This window comes from Brassica napus, chromosome A5, assembly GCF_020379485.1.
Source record: "Brassica napus cultivar Da-Ae chromosome A5, Da-Ae, whole genome shotgun sequence".
Lineage (NCBI taxonomy): Eukaryota > Viridiplantae > Streptophyta > Magnoliopsida > Brassicales > Brassicaceae > Brassica > Brassica napus.
Window position 1 is genome coordinate 23327354 of NC_063438.1, and position 16516 is coordinate 23343869.

Here is a 16516-nt window from a genome sequence, read left to right on the forward strand (position 1 = left end):
ACATCGGCAGGTCGAAGAAGGCTATAATAGTTTATGCAAAAAAAATCTGATAAACTCATCATGGTTTGTGAATAAAAATAGTGATATGTTTGACCGTTAACACTGTTTCAGAAAAATATGAAAGACCTAACAAATCTTATGAATAGGATACATACATTTGGGGGACCAACTCATAAAGATAGTGAACTTATCCAAGGAAGAATATAAGAAACGAAATAAACATCTTGCCTCCATGGCATACTTTATCTCACTGAATCTTTCGAAAGAAAGGAGAACAAAACGAAAATGCACAGTCATTAGAGCAAATGTATGTCTCTGAGGTTCCAAGAAACTTGAGGTTGATAGGGTACATGCAACGGGACTTACACTCCCTGCAAAATGGACGAGTTACACTATTATTGAGCACCACCGCAAATGATATGCCCCAAAACGTTACTACGCTTCTTGGCATGAGCCCTGCAAAGTCTCCGAGCACACATTTTGTATGCAAACTAGCCAAGTGATCTTTACATGTGTAGAACCAGTTGTTTGAATTGGTTTCTTTTTCACAAATGTCACACCAGTATTTACCACTTGCCTCTTCTTCGCCATAGCATAGTTGGAGAGGCTGATCGTCTACTATATGTTTTACCACTTGTGGTAGAGTGGCACATTTGAAGCACAATTCATATCCACAATCACCTTCAATGCACCTGAGCACACAATATTCCCAGCTGTTGCAGCCACTGCATAGATCCTCTTTTTCCATTGGAATGTAATATAAGGGATGGTGGGGATGACTTGGATGGACAAATGGCTCAGAAACTGAACCGCACAAGACATCTAAATTCTTGTCCCCGTGCTTGAACCTGAAACCAGCGGACATTCTCTTGCATCCATTACAAGGGAAGACATGTATCTCCATGTTTGTAACTAAGGTGAGCCTTTCATTGTGTAGCACATGCCATCTCTTTTTAGGACATTTAGCACAGTTCTGATGGAGAGAAAAATCACAATCCATACATTCATAAAAGGATTGAAGACCAATGGGACGAGAGCATGCGCTGCACCACTTCTTCTCCTCATACATAATATTACTCTCATGGAATCTAAGGTGATGCTCTTTGTGGCTAAAATGTTGTATTGTGTTGTCATCAATTACCACATACGGTTCTATATCTTCTTCTTCTTCAGATACTCCTTCGAGTTCTTTTCCGTTCCACACATCTTTTCTGGTAGCACATTTAGAATGAATTACATAGTTAGGACATCTCTGACAAGAAAACCCCCCACAGGTCCAGTCCACCTTCTTGCGACAAAATCCGCACACAGAATTCACAACTCCAAGAACTGAAGTACGAGAAATACGGTGATCGTGTCGGTTGATGTTAATGAGCCGTGGAAGGCCAAGACATTCTTGGTGGATCATGAAACCACAATGAAAGCATGCATAAGGGCTTCGATCTCCCTTCAGTCCGCAAGCATTACAAGTAAAAGAATCGAGTCTTGGAAGAAGGGTGAGTTGGTGATCATGAGCTTTCAAATCCACGAGAGATTGAGTTGGTGGGTTCAAAACACAACGCATATCCAAGGTGAAGTTACAATACAAACAATGATAAAACATTTCTTTATCAATCCTTACTCCGCAAAGACGGCATTTTCCATCAGAATAGTCCGGTGGTTCACCCGTGAGGAGCTTAAGGGGATGCAAGGAGTGGTAAGAGTGGTTTACCTCTGTTGGATGCTTTAGAGGTACTGGTGGATGCCATACACAATCCACATGGAAAACTACGTAACATTCCTCACATTCGTAAATAAATAGCCTTCCCGCATTTAGCGTAACATTCGAACATAAAGTCGTATATTATGAGAAGTGTGAGCTTGTGGGGGGTGTGTCTCGAAATTGTCAATAAAATAAGGTGGCGGGTGCTTGACACAGTGTAGATCTATATTGAAGTCACACATCTGGCAGCTATATTGCAGATTCAAAATCGTTCTTCCACATAAACCACATTTGTTACCTGGTCTACATCGACGCCAGAGAGTGTGCTTGGGGTGAGATGGGTGGTCGATGAATTCAGAGATCTCGTCGCCACATTTCTTGTGCACGAAAGTATCGCAGATTTTACAGTAGTAGCCAGCACTCAGAGATTCGAATCGTCGACAACAATCACCTTTTCTCAGATCATTCCAAGGAATCATAGGATGCTCGTGGATCAACGGTAACGACACTCCCTCAGATTCCATTTGCTCGCGTCAAAGAGTTGTTAGGGTTGCAGGTATTAATCATAGGGGATTAAATAGTGATGGACTTCTTAATTTGAGTTGGCCCATGAAATAAGATGGTCGTGGGCTGTCGGGAAATGCTTAAAACGGTTGTTCCTTTAGACCTGTGGAACAGTGGAAGCATGTGTGAGAGGGGAGTTGTTGTGTTAATTTGATGATGAGACAGCTTGATATCAAGTTGATGATAGTTTCCTTTATTATATATACTAGGAGCTGAGCCCCCGGGGTTGTGCACATTGTTGTTGTGTTGTCTATATCTGAGGAGGAAATGAAGATTGTGTAGTTGGTGTTCTAAATATGAAGATGCTCTGACCTATATAATAAGAGTTCTGAGATTGGTTTTGAAGAGCGATGTTTTTGTCTTGGTATTGTGGTTGTGTGTGAAATGTAGTGGGTTACAGTCAGGCTAATTAATAATTTACGTTTAAAATTTGGGCTTACTTTCATTTATAATAAGTTCCACAAAAGGCATGTATACAGAGTGGACGTTTATGCAATGTTTACATGAGTTCCATATTTCTACGTAAACATGTACAGATGCATTTAGTTTTGAACATTTTCAATATGCAAGGCTTCATCAACGATATATAAAATCTTAGTCACTATCCTTTTGGTGGGAGGTAGTTTGCCGTAAAATGCAAGGAAAAACAAAACAAAGTTCAAAATAGGAAAAACACAGGTAGTTGGAAAATTTTAAAGAGACGAAAGCTGAAGATCATAATAAATGTTATATATCCCAGTATATTGATTTCCAAGATTCTTGATAGATCTTCTCTCATTTCTATACCCTGAAGATCATAATTCACTTGGGAAAGACACGATATGATCGTGGTTTGGAGAACATAGACAACATATCTTATGCGTTTGGTAATGCATTTAGAAAAGCAGCTCAAGAGAGTAGAGCTGATTACTATCATGAGCTGTTTGAGTCATCATGGATCGTCTTAGATGCTTCTGCGGTAAACTCTTTCATGATTAGATTAACTGAGAAGCTTTGACATAACTTTCAACGTATCTTTACTCTGTTTATATTTTACCAATTCTCTGTTTTCTATTTATTTACTCACATTATTTGAAATTTATCAGACTTTGTAATAGGCAGAATCTGTTATCAGTCATGTAACTTGTTTAATCAAATAACCAAAGAGGTTTATGTGAAAATGATTGGTCCTTGACTCGTAATGGCTTAGGGATTGTCTATCTGGAGGGCTTCTTTCTCCACAGGGTTGTCCCACAGTTGATCTCCTGACCATCTCCAGATAAGAACTGGCTATCGTTGTGGCTTTGTGTGCCTGATGTTGCAGAGCCATTCTTTGAGGTGGTGAGTGAATCCACCACATCGTCTTGCTGACATTCTCGTCTGTAATCCAAAGTTCATGCGTGTCTACAATCTCTTGAGTATGCTCTGACAATATCAGAAAACAAAGTCATATGGTGATTACTGAAGTTATTATTTTAAAAAGAACCTGATGATGACACTAACCTCAAGAATCCATCCAATATAGGTGAAATTATTGACATGATGGTTCATGTCGAGATCAGCTCGTCTTGGCTGCAAAGAAACATGATTATAAAGTCCTCTAGGAATGTTGATTCCTACAAAGAATATTATTTTTCTATTTTATACCTTTAGTCCAATGATTGAGTACTTGGCTAGATCTTCGAGTGTGGGGATTTTCTTCAAGCTTCTGTTATTTTCCTCCTCAGGAAATGCTAATCTACAAAGATATACATAAAACATAGTAGTGGGCATTTCATGAATATAACGATATGATTGACCAGCAAGCATTGCATTGACCTGGACATAAAGTTCCTTTTACCTGGGTTCTTTAGGACAGAACATCAAGTGCTCGGAAATGAAAATTATATCTTTAACATAAATCCAAGTAACTGAAAGTTATATCTTTAACATAAGAAAATTTAATTCCATTGCACAAACCAATGGAGAAAGCAAAAAATGATGAGAAGGAAACCTAGTAGCACGGCCAGTGACTTCAGCGTTAGCAATGTCCTTAAGAATCCAATCACGCCTTGTCCCGATCCTTCCTTCACTCTGACACCATGTCTCTATCTCAACCACATCACCCCTGTAACCAAAGTTTTCAAAAATTCAATCCATTTGTTGTCATCAAACATACAGAGCAAAAATGAAAAAAACAATACCAAGCTGGATATCTGTAGATCTCAATGTGCATTCTCGAAGTGACCCAAATGAGATTCAGTTTCCTCATGGTAGGTATTGTCGCAATCCCATCAGTCGAAAATGCAACGGTCTGAAACTGATTACATCCCACCTCCTCACATACATCAAACCAACAACAATTTTTTTTTTTTTTAAATATTGACCAATCAAAATTCATACATAGTTTTAACTATCTACAATCTAACCTGCAAAAGATCTGTGACGAGCGTCCACCATTAGAAACTGAATCCCCTCTTCCTCTGTCATCACCACATCGCTCCATTGGTTCGTCTCCACCCTTCGATTCTTCAACCTGCAACAAAATCAAAGCCACACATAAGAGAGATGATGAGAAAGTTAATTATTTGTAGATCTAAAAAGGAGGATGGGATCTGTTACAATTGACAGAGCCGGTAGTGGAGATGGAGAGACATGAGCAGAGATCTCGCGAGAGTGGAATCTGAGGAAAGAGAAAAAAAAACAGATGTGGAATGGAGAGAGTCAGAGAAGAGTAGAGACGCAGAAAAAGATAGGCGGAGAGGAGCAGAGCTGTCACGATATAGGAGAGAAGGCATCACGGTGCTTGTATGACGATTACTTGAGATTAATGGTTTGGTTAGCTGGGCTGCAATTACGATTTGTTGGTCTGGGTTGCCAGTGACGTGGCAGAATGAATGGATGAGAATATTTTGTCTATGTGGCATCCTTTATAACATCCAAAATTAGTCCCTTTTATATAGTGGGATTCAAACGAGCGGGTATTTCCCATATTTTGTAAATCTTCTTTTCTTTTAATTTGAAAAAAAAAACTTGTGGATGAAGTCTGATAATACTCGGCAAGCATTAAATCAATGATCAAATTAGGTTGTCACAAACTATATCCTAATTTGCAAAAATGGAAAACTATTAACAACATGTGGGCAAATGTAGCAAAATAATGGTTGCTTACCTTTCAATCACTTTCCATTCTTAAAAATAAAAATAAGAAGACACTGCCGCAGCGTCCAACTCAACATCAAGTTTAATTTCTTTATTTTCGAGGGAGCTCATCTGCATTCGCCACACATACAAAAATCATGACCCACACCTGCTCAGCGACGGATCAACCGGAACGAAACCCGCAGTTTTTGAACCAAAGTGTCCAGCCTAGTTATAGTAATATTAGCATCCCGCCAGCCGATCCGCTTACCCACTGAAAGCATGGCACTAAGAGAAGCTCGAAATTACTTGGTTGATCTTGTTATAAAGAAAGAGTTCAGGACGAAAGACATAGCCAAGACCAAACTCGTCACAATTCCATTCAAATAATTAAATTGTAGCGACAGCAATGTGTGAAATATTAAGCGTTATCAATTTCTCTCCAGCTGCAACAATCCTCTCTGATTCACAAATAACACATGACTTACACCACTCAAACGTTTGAATAGTCTTAGTTTAAGCAAACACATCAAGCCATTTATTCAGTAGGAGCATAGAGCACGAGTAAAAATGTTATCAAGATAGTTTGGTTATTCAAAGCATACCACACATTATACTACACACTTCTTTCCACTAAAACTGGTTGACAAATCATATATGCATTCGAAGACAATTAGAAGAGATCAAAATATACTTAACTTCAACAAACCAAATCAATATATATGCCATTGGTTCTCATGAAGTTTGCACTGAACTTGGAACATAGGAGCACGCATGCGGAAAACCCTCTTTCCCTGATGTAATCTTCCCTAAATCAACTTCCCTGAAGTAACTACTCTCTCCAAACCCAACGATGTAAGCTGTGTTGCGAGTCGGTTTCTCCACATTCTTACCTTCATCAAAGACAACCACAGCTGCATTCTCCTCGTCTACGACGAAACTCCCACCAGTGTTAAACCTAAACCCAGTCAATGGCCCCATATCAACCGCAAAGAACATGCTCCACGACACAGCATCAGGCTCAACCTTAGTCGTAACCCAAACCTCCATCTCAAACGTCTCACGATGCTGAAACAAAACCGCAAGCTGCTGCTGCTCTCCTCCAACACTAGACAGAATCACAGAATCTTCTGAAAAACACTCAAACGGCAGAGGCAGAAGCTGTCCGAATCTCTCTCCCGTGAAATCGAAACAGAGCAAGAAACCTACTCCTCCTGCTACCTTAGCGTACCAGTACGTGTTTCCTTGAAAGGAAACGCCGTGGTTATCGTAACCTATATCCCAGTCTGGACTAACATCAAGAGCCCTCCAAGAATCAGAGCTCTTCAACGTATAGACTTCGTGAACATTTCCAGCAAATCTCAAGATCTTATAGACGCGGCACGACTTGCCTTTCTCGTACCCGAGAGCATGAGAGTACCAAATCTTCCTGTGGCGAATTGATATAGGCTCAACGCAAATCCACCGAGTTTGACTTGTGAAAGGGTTCCAAACGGCGAGCCATGAGTAGGCTTCGGTTGTGCATAGCAACAAACCGTCGCAGTGACACACTCGAGAGAGGCTGCTTGAAAGCGCAGCCAAAGTTGCATTCTTCATTACATAACAACTCTATTTATACTACTAATTCAATTGCAAAGGAACCCTAACACACATGGGTTTACATCATAGTATTGGGCTTGTTGGTATTGTCTTGGACTTGGGCTGTCTTGTGTTAATACTCCCCCGCAAACTTGGCAGCGGGTGAACACAAAGCTGACAAGTTTGAATCCACATGAATTTGGCTTTGGAGGAGGCATGATCAGTCGAAACATGACGATGTATCATACAGTAGACTGCTGAACCAGATGAGAGCTTTTGGTGTATACTTGGAGATCTATCATGACTCCCTCAGAGGTATCTTTGACTTGGAGAGTTTAGTATAGTCTCTCAGAGGTATTCTTTCACCATTGTTCATCACACAATTCTTGGTTCCTCTGTATCCATCACCAAGCAAATGGGAATGTTCCCACAAGCTATCCTTATAACTTGCTAACTCCTATCCATTAGCCAACTATAAACTGCTACTAAACCATTCTAACTTTCTCTGTGGCATTTTATCAAGCACCTTGTGAGCCTTCTTGAAAATCAGGAACTTGCAGCCACGATTTAATCGTTATCAACCCAAAACTAGCATATTTAGTTCGGCTTTCCTGTTCCCAGCCTATCTTAACCTAAAAATCTAAACTAGCCAGCAACTCAACCTAACCCACAAAATTCTTTTTTTTTTTTTTTTATCCTTTGTTATGTCTCAATAGAAAAGAACAAAGAAACTACCATGGATAAGTGGTGACGAAGCTGGCTAAGTCTTTATTCTTCTCTGCCCTGTCTGAAGTCGTGTATACATCTTTAGAAGTTCATTGTTGTTGAGAAGGCTTCTTCTAGTTTTGTTTTGTCATTGAAAAGAAACAAAACCTTCTTTTTATTCTTCAGACACTGCACTTGGACTTTGAACCATAAAAGGCAGAGGCTTGACTGAAAAGAGAAAGCTTTTCTTCCCTTGATTCAGACAGTAAGTGGAAGCTCTAGGAAAAGATATAATACCCATGAACCGACTGAAGCTCTGATACCATGAGAACATTTGAGAACTAGATAGAGTTGTGTTTTATTGAAACATAAACTAAGATAGCTCAATGAGCTTTATTGAAATATAAAGAACAGAAAGGGCAAGACTTTGGGTTGTCTGCAAGAGATTCGAGAGTTGTATTGATGATTCATAAAGATGAGAAGAGAGGCTGCTTGAAAGCGCAGCCAAAGTTGCATTCTTCATTACATAACAACTCTATTTATACTACTAATTCAATTGCAAAGGAACCCTAACACACATGGGTTTACATCATAGTATTGGGCTTGTTGGTATTGTCTTGGACTTGGGCTGTCTTGTGTTAATATGAATCGTCGAGGCTAATGAGTTTACATGTAGTTTTTATCGTTGGATGATCAAGTCCTCCTCTTTGGAGATTGACCCTCATCAGATGAAGACTACAGTTCATCATCACGACCGTCAAAATCTCGCCTTTGCTTGTTCTTGTCTGAGAAAGGTGCTTCTTTGTAAAGGTCGCGTCTTTGCAAATAGTGTTCCAGTTTCTGCAAGTGCATCGGACTGATCTCATAGATGTCATCGGAACCCTTGAGAGGATCTCCTCGACTAGCTCCGTCGAAAGCTTGGAGATCATCGTCATCGTGTCTTTTAACGAAAGTAAAGTCTGCTGCTTTTCTCTTCTGTTACAGATTCTCTGCCGGCTGTGAATGAAACTGGGCCGTCTCTTCGTATGGGCCAGCCCAGTTTATAGTAAATTAGTAATACGAGAGTGGTAGTTAGGTTAACGTTCTACTTTGATTTCTTACGAGTCCTTGCTTCTTCAGCTGTTTGATTTCTAATTTTTGGTTAGTTTAAGCGTAATCTATTTTTTGTTACTTTTGGTGACTGCTGCAATGGAACCACTATTCACCAATGCGTACTCCATTATTTTTACAACTTGAACGAGAAGCTATCCCACCAGAATTGTTCTCCTATTTCAGAAGTTTGGCGGAAAAGTTACAGTATCCCACTCTCACGCGTCCTGACCTGATTTCAATCTCCTAAAGTGGATTCTCTGGTATATTAAAGGAACTCTTAAGATTCTTTTTAACAAAAACTTTGACTCAACTCTCCGAGTATATGATTAAATAGCTGCCGTCGAGTTTCCTAAAATAGCTCTGAGGGTGATTCTGTAGGAGATTTTAGGGTTTTGAGATTTTTCAAGGTGTGACGGCCATACGGCTCGCTCTATGGCGGCGCCGGTACCGGAGGGCTCACCTCTGAAGGTCGCAGATGAGGCTACAAGTCAGGCTATGCAGTTTGGTAAAAAGTCATTTGTAAAAGCGGTTCAACAGAAACATGTTCTGATGAGCCACGACGTTAAAGTTGAAGATGTAGACGGTACTCAGACGGTAGAGATACCTGATGATCTTCTCGTCAATACAGTTCCCTTGTGGGAGGATTTTCTTGAAGGAAGGTTCCTGGATCCTGCTCCTCACGTGGCTAAGATCCATATTCTTGTTAACAAGATATGGCCTCTAGGAAATAAAAATGTTAAGATCGATGTGTATGCCGTGAACGAAAGAACGGTGAAGTTCAGGATCTGTGATCAGCAAACTAGGATCCGTGTCCTGCGGCGTGGAGTGTGGAATATTGCGGGCATCCCGATGATACTCTCTAAATGGGCTCCACTGACAGAAAAAGAGAATGAAGAAACTGAGGTGAAGATTGTACCCATGTGGGTTACAATGAAAAACGTTCCATATAGCATGTATTCTTGGAAGGGACTTGGCTTTATAGCCAGCTCTATCGGGAAACCGGTGAGATTACATCCAGAAACAGAGTTATGTTCAAACTTCGAGGAGGCCAAGGTGTTTGTGAATGCGAACATGACAAAACCACTGCCATCAGGTTATCGGTTCCGTTCCAAGTCTGGGATTAATGCTGATGTAAAGTTCACCTATCCTTGGAATCCTATTAAGTGCTCTCTTTGCGCGAAATGGGGACATAAGGACAAAGAATGCAGCAAAAAAATAATGAATGAAACAGAGGAAGGAACTGAACAGGGTAAGGAAAGGGAACCTCAAAGGGAGAAAACAGTTGAGAGATTGTGCCGTCCTAAGGTGGTGGAGGAGGTAGAGACAATTTCTGAGGCTGTCACGGGAAGAGAAGTTGAAAAACAAATAGATAAATCAGTGGAAGATGAGGAACCTACTGTGGGAAAAAGTGGAAGCTGCGAACTGCAAGGTGGTTTACGTGACAAAGCAAACTATGAGGTTGACGTAAGCATGGAGACAGAGAAAGACTGGTCGAATGTTTCGCCAGGCAAAGTTGGAAGATCAGTAGAGAAGCATGATGCTCAAACAGTAATCTCTCCATCCCGGTTTCAACTATTAGCAGAAGCAGATGATGATGATGATGATGCGCAAAGCACAACTCAGGAATCAGTGGTGAAAGATGGAAATTTATCTACAGGTAACCTAGTGGATGATGCAGAGGAGGGAGAAATTCTGCAACACGATGGTGAGAACCTGCAACCAAAAAAGGACGGGAAGGTTTCAAAGCCAGCCCGACCAGCGAGAGTAACACTTCGTGTAAGCTCTCAGTCTGCTGTGTCTAGGAATATCAAACCTAATGGCACAAGCAGGAAACGTTCTTCCAAAAACCATTGATATGTCGTGCTTCTTTTGGAATGTCCGCGGTTTAAATAAATCTATTAAGCATTCCGTAATAAAGAAGTGGCTGGAGGAGAGGCAGTTTGATTTTGGTTGTTTGATTGAAACAAAAGTAAAAGAAGGTAGAGTTCCACTTTTGATGGGATCTATATTCAGAGATTGGTCGATTCTAACAAACTATGAGCATCATCGTTTGGGTAGGATCTGGATAATATGGAAGAACAATGTGAGACTTACTCTTTTTTACAAGAGTAGTCAACTGGTCACTTGTTCGGTTAAACTTGAATCGATGCAGGAGGAGTTCTTTTGCTCCTTTGTCTATGCATCAAACACAGCAGAGGAAAGGAAGGGGTTGTGGAAAGACTTATGTGATCATCATAACTCTCCAATTATTGGACCTAAGCCTTGGATAATTCTTGGGGATTTTAATGAAACTTTAGATATGGCTGAGCATTCAAAGTTTGATAGCTCTCCAGCAGTAACCATGGGAATGAGGAGGTTTCAGGACATGGTTAATCATTGTTCCTTGGTAGATATGGCGTACCATGGTCCTCTTTTTACTTGGAGTAATAAAAGAGGAAATGATCTTATATCGAAGAATCTGGATCGTGTGCTCGTTAATGATGCATGGAACCAAAAGTTTCCTCAGGCTTACTCTGTTTTTGAAGCTGGTGGCTGCTCTGACCACTTGCGATGCCGTATCCATCTTGCAGTGCCAGAGAATCGCATAAAGCGTAAGCCGTTTAAGTTTGTGAATGCAGTCACTACCATTGAAGAGTTTTTGCCCACGGTGAAAACGTTCTGGGCAGAAACAGAACCAATATTCCTCTCAACATCATCCTTGTTTCGTTTTTCAAAAAAGCTCAAGAGACTGAAACCAGTAATCATAACCCTGGCCAAAGAAAGAATGGGAAACTTGGTCAAAAAATCTAGAGAAGCTCACGAGGATCTATGTAAAAAACAGGAACAAAATCTTGAGTTCCCGACGACTCAAAATCAAGAACTGGAGAGTGAAGCGTTCGCACGATGGGAATTTGTTGCTGGACTTGAAGAAAACTTCCTCAAGCAAAGGGCAAAATTACATTGGCTGAAAATTGGGGATCAAAACAACAAGACTTATCATAGAGCCATTGCTACCCGAGAAGCAATTAATGGGATTAGAGAGATCCGTTGTCGAGATGGAAGGTTAGTGAATGATGATAATGGTATCAAGGAGGAAGCAGAGAGTTTTTTCCGAGAATTCCTCCAATATCAACCTGAGGATTACACGGGAATGGATGTCTCACAGATGCAGGATCTCCTCTCTTTTAGATGTTCGGATCAGGATGCAGGAAGTCTGGTGCAGACAGTAACGCATGATGAGATAAAAGATGTGCTCTTCTCTATGCCTAGCAATAAGTCGCCGGGACCTGATGGGTTCAATGCGGAGTTCTATAAAGCAACATGGGATATCATTGGCTCTGAGTTTGTTATTGCAGTTCAGGCGTTCTTTGTGAAAGGATTCCTTCCCAAGGGAGTGAATTCAACCATATTAGCTTTGATTCCGAAAAAAACAGAAGCTACTGAAATGAAGGACTACAGACCGATCTCTTGCTGTAATGTTCTCTACAAAGTCATATCGAAGATTATTGCGAATCGACTAAAGCGTCTTCTCCCCCAGTTTATCTCAGCAAACCAGTCAGCTTTTGTTAGTGAGAGACTCTTGATTGAAAATCTCCTGCTCGCTACTGAAATTGTCAAGGATTACCATAAGGACAATATATCATCTCGATGTGCCATCAAGATTGATATCTCCAAGGCTTTTGACTCTGTCCAATGGCCTTTCCTCCTTAATACTCTCAGAGCTATGAACTTTCCTCATCAGTTCATTCACTGGATCTCTTTATGCATATCAACGCCATCTTTCTCAGTTCAAGTTAATGGAGAGCTGTCTGGTTATTTCCAGAGCAAGAGGGGACTTCGACAGGGATGCTCTCTTTCTCCGTACCTGTTCGTCATTGTTATGGATGTTCTATCTAAACTTCTAGACAAGGCGGCAAGCACTCAAAATTTTGGCTATCATCCTTGCTGCAAAAGTCTAAACCTGACCCACCTGACGTTTGCAGATGATCTTATGGTAGTCACAGATGGGAAAGTGCGATCTGTAGAAGGAATAGTTGACGTGTTTGACAAGTTTGCAAAATATTCAGGCCTGAGAATTAGTATGGAAAAGTCGACCATGTACTTGGGAGGGGTAACAGAAGACATCCAGATGGAGCTGGAGAATAAATTTCATTTCAAAACAGATAAACTACTTGGGCTTACCACTAACCACCAAAAGTATGAATACTACTGATTACCAGCCTCTTATCGAGACAATAAGAACGCGAATAGGATCCTGGAAAAACCGGTACTTATCTTATGCTGGTCGACTTGAGCTTCTTGGCTCAGTTATATGGAGCATTTCCAGTTTCTGGTTATCAGCTTTTCGTCTACCGAAGGCGTGTATTCGAGAAATTGACAAGATCTGTTCGGCCTTCCTATGGTCAGGTAGTGAACTTAACCCTCGGAAAGCAAAGTTGTGTTGGGAAGAGGTTTGTCGCCCAAGAGAAGAAGGTGGGCTTGGTCTCCGTTCATTAAAAGATATGAACAATGTTACCATCCTAAAGCTCTTCTGGAGGTTAATCTCTAACAAATCATCACTCTGGGTCAGATGGATTCACTCCACACTCCTTAAGAATGAGTCTATTTGGTCTGTCAAAGATAATGATCAAAAAGGTTCATGGATGTGGCGAAAATTTTTGAAAGTTCGAGGGCTGGCTCGGGAGTTCTGTAAAGTTGAAGTTTATAATGGGAAAGGGACATCTTTCTGGTATGACCAGTGGTCTCCTTTAGGCTGCTTGATGGATATGTTGGGAACAAGGGGTCAGATCGATACGGGAATACGGCAACATGACACGGTGCATACTGCGAGGACAAAACGTAGAAGAAGAGTCCACCGCTCAGCGGGTCTGATTCAAATTGAGAACCAGCTCCAGTGTTTATCTCGTTCTGAAGAGGAGGATGTTGTCCTTTGGAAAGGGAAACAAGATATTTACAAAGATCAGTTTCTTACTTCAGAAACTTGGAATCACATCAGAACTAAAAAAGAAAAGGTCTCTTGGCACAGAGGAATCTGGTTCACTCATGCTACACCAAAGCACAGGTTCTGTACTTGGCTAGCTATTCGCAATCGGCTCACTACAGGAGATAGGATGGTCGCCTGGAACGCTGGGATTGATGGGACCTGTGTTCTATGTATGCAGCAGCTGGAAACGAGAAACCATCTATTTTTTGGCTGCGATTACTCCTCATCACTATGGTACAAGCTGATGAATGTTTTTATGGGAAATGGTTACTCAGAAGAGTGGATGGATGTCGTACGCTTCATACAGAAACCAAACCTGGATCGAACCAGAAGCTTCCTTGTTCGTTACGTTTTTCAAGCTACAATCTACATGATTTGGCGTGAAAGAAACTGCCGCAGGCATGGTGAGAGGCCGCGATCTCCTGCAGTTCTCTTTGCCATGATTGACAGACTGGTCAAGAACAGAATTATGTCCATTCGAGCACAAGACAGGAGACTTGATTGTGCTTTCCAACTTTGGATTGGAGCTATACAAGCTTGATTCTTTATTAGGTTTTTTGTTTGCAATTTTAATATGCTAAAGTGGCTCTTGCTGTAAAAAAGTACATTTTTTATTTGAATCAAATTTAACATTTTATTCAAAAAAAAAAAAAAAGAGTATATAGCGATAGTGATTGGGCTGGGATGTAAAGACACACGCTGATATACAGGTGGTTATTGTATTGGGTTGAGGGTCAGAACCTTTAGACTGCTTGCAAACAACCAACAGTATCTCGAACCTCAACCAAGACTGAATGCAGGCCCGGCTCAGTCCCTATATTGACCTGGTGCTATCATTCAAAAAAGGACCCCAAATAAACTTTTTACTAATAAAAATCAGAGACAAAAGTGCATCCATATTTTTGTCTTAAGTTCAAATACAGAGAACAAATAACCATAACTGTTACAATTAAAAAAAAACAAACAAAACAAGTACTTATTCTTGAAAACTTCTCTCATAATCACTCAACCAAATAAAGCCATTCTATTTACATGCTTTGAAGCAAAATCATCAATCAAAGACTTAACATCTAATTCTTCCAAAAAACTAGTCTCAATTGCTATTAAAACTAATACACTTAATCTTTCTTGTGACATAAATGCTCTTAGATATGACCAAGATAATGATGATGAATACTACCACTTGTAATTCGATAAACATGTTCTTTTATAACACTATCAAATTCTGCTAACATCTCTATTAATCCTAAAAAATTACCATTACTATTTTCATATAACTTTTCATGTGTTCCACGAAATGCCAAATTATGCTTAGCAAGATATTTCACAATAGCAATAATCCTTATTAATACATTTTTCCAATATTCTTTTTCTTTCTTAAATTGTTCTTGAGCAACTTTATCAATAGTTTCATTTTTTTTAATCAATGTCTTAATTCAATCCAAGCACTCATGTTAAGCATATGTTCCTTACTTTTTTCATGCTCTTTTAATCTAAGAAGTAAATGAGACCAATCTGAAAGACCATCTTTTGCTAGCTGACTTTTTTTAATACCTTTTTTAAAAATTTTACAACAAAAACAAAAAACTTTATCTAATTCTTTAGAATAAACTAGCCATTTTCTATCACTTGTTTCTCCATTAGGCAATTCTCTAGTGTAGCAAGATGAAACAAATCTTCTATGAACCTTGTTTTTAGGACCTTTTACAATTGACAAATCTCTTTTTGGTCCATCTACTGCTAATATTTCTTTCATTTTTTTCGTCAAGCATGTTCCAATTTCTTGGATCATATATATCAAGAAAACTAGCAGCACCAACATTTTCTTTTTCAAGGATTTTAAAAGTATTCAATACTTGTGTATTATCTATGTTATTGTTTTTTTCATGAGAACTAGATTCACCAATATTAACATTACAAGAATCACCAATATTAATTTCATCATTTTTTTCTTTTTCATGTGTTTCTTTCACAATAAATTTATCCATAGATCCTTTTTGTGATCTAATGAAATTTTCTATATATTCTTTTTTTGTCTTTTAGCATGACCAGATGGACCCATATTTAAATTAACAATTCTATTAATCTAATATTTACTAATTAAAGAATAAAACAATAGAACCTGGACTGGTATGAAGATGGAAACCTGGACTGGTATGAAGATGGAAGAAATAAGAAAATGATGACAACTCCAATCTTTTAAATGCCCTGAATTTTTTTTTTTGTCGAACAGAGAACTTGAAACAAAAGGAGAGAAAAATAGAAGGAGATAATTCAGATTGATATAATTAAAAAAATTATCTATTTACAAAAGAAAATTAAGTAGTTTCAAACCGCTAAACAAATTAGGATAATAGATAAAAGCTTTGTTCAATGGATTTTTAGTTACCTTCAGATCTTGAAAATTGAGATTCTCCATCTTTACGGACGGCTGAGACGAGAAGAAAGACCTCAGACCAGTTTTTTTTTCAATTATATAATTATGTTATTGGTTTGGTGGGTCACGTGTTGTTATTTAATAAACAGTTGGGCCTTTTTGATTACAACAGATCCACAGCTACCATCAGATAAGTAATAAAAGGGAGATATCCTCCTCAACCAAGCTGTCCACGTAGGCAATTTTAATCAACCAATTAGAGAGGGTGTTTTTGCCATGTCAAATATGTGTTGATTTTCTTGGGCTTCGACTATGTCAAATATGTGTTGATTTTCTTGGGCTTCGACTTACCGTGATTTTTAAAACATTCGAACCTAGCCCATTAGACCATAGACAGACCCAGCCAGCGACCAAACCATTTCGACCTCTCCCTTAC

General features: G+C 39.5%; 3 protein-coding genes and 1 pseudogene across 3 annotated transcripts; 1 reads left to right on the forward strand and 3 right to left on the reverse strand.

Annotated features, from left to right (window-relative positions):
- Nucleotides 1-68: 68 nt before the first annotated feature.
- LOC106385627 lies at nucleotides 69-16191 on the reverse strand (annotated as a pseudogene).
- Nucleotides 3463-4496, reverse strand: LOC125575256 (oleoyl-acyl carrier protein thioesterase 1, chloroplastic-like). Its single transcript, XM_048779134.1, has 5 exons — nucleotides 4429-4496; nucleotides 4239-4352; nucleotides 3893-3983; nucleotides 3732-3817; nucleotides 3463-3625 (listed from the first exon to the last, which is right to left on the reverse strand). The coding sequence occupies exons 1-5, from the start codon at nucleotides 4494-4496 to the stop codon at nucleotides 3463-3465; spliced, it is 522 nt and encodes a 173-aa protein (XP_048635091.1).
- Nucleotides 6101-6961, reverse strand: LOC125608688 (putative F-box protein At3g17620). The gene has a single exon (XM_048779135.1). It carries the CDS (start codon nucleotides 6959-6961, stop codon nucleotides 6101-6103), a length of 861 nt encoding a protein of 286 aa, XP_048635092.1.
- Nucleotides 9173-10555, forward strand: LOC125608689 (the record flags this gene model as incomplete). The annotated part of the gene is made up of 1 exon (XM_048779136.1): nucleotides 9173-10555. A coding segment is annotated over exon 1 (1383 nt), but the record flags the coding sequence as incomplete, so codon positions are not given.
- Nucleotides 16192-16516: the final 325 nt, after the last annotated feature.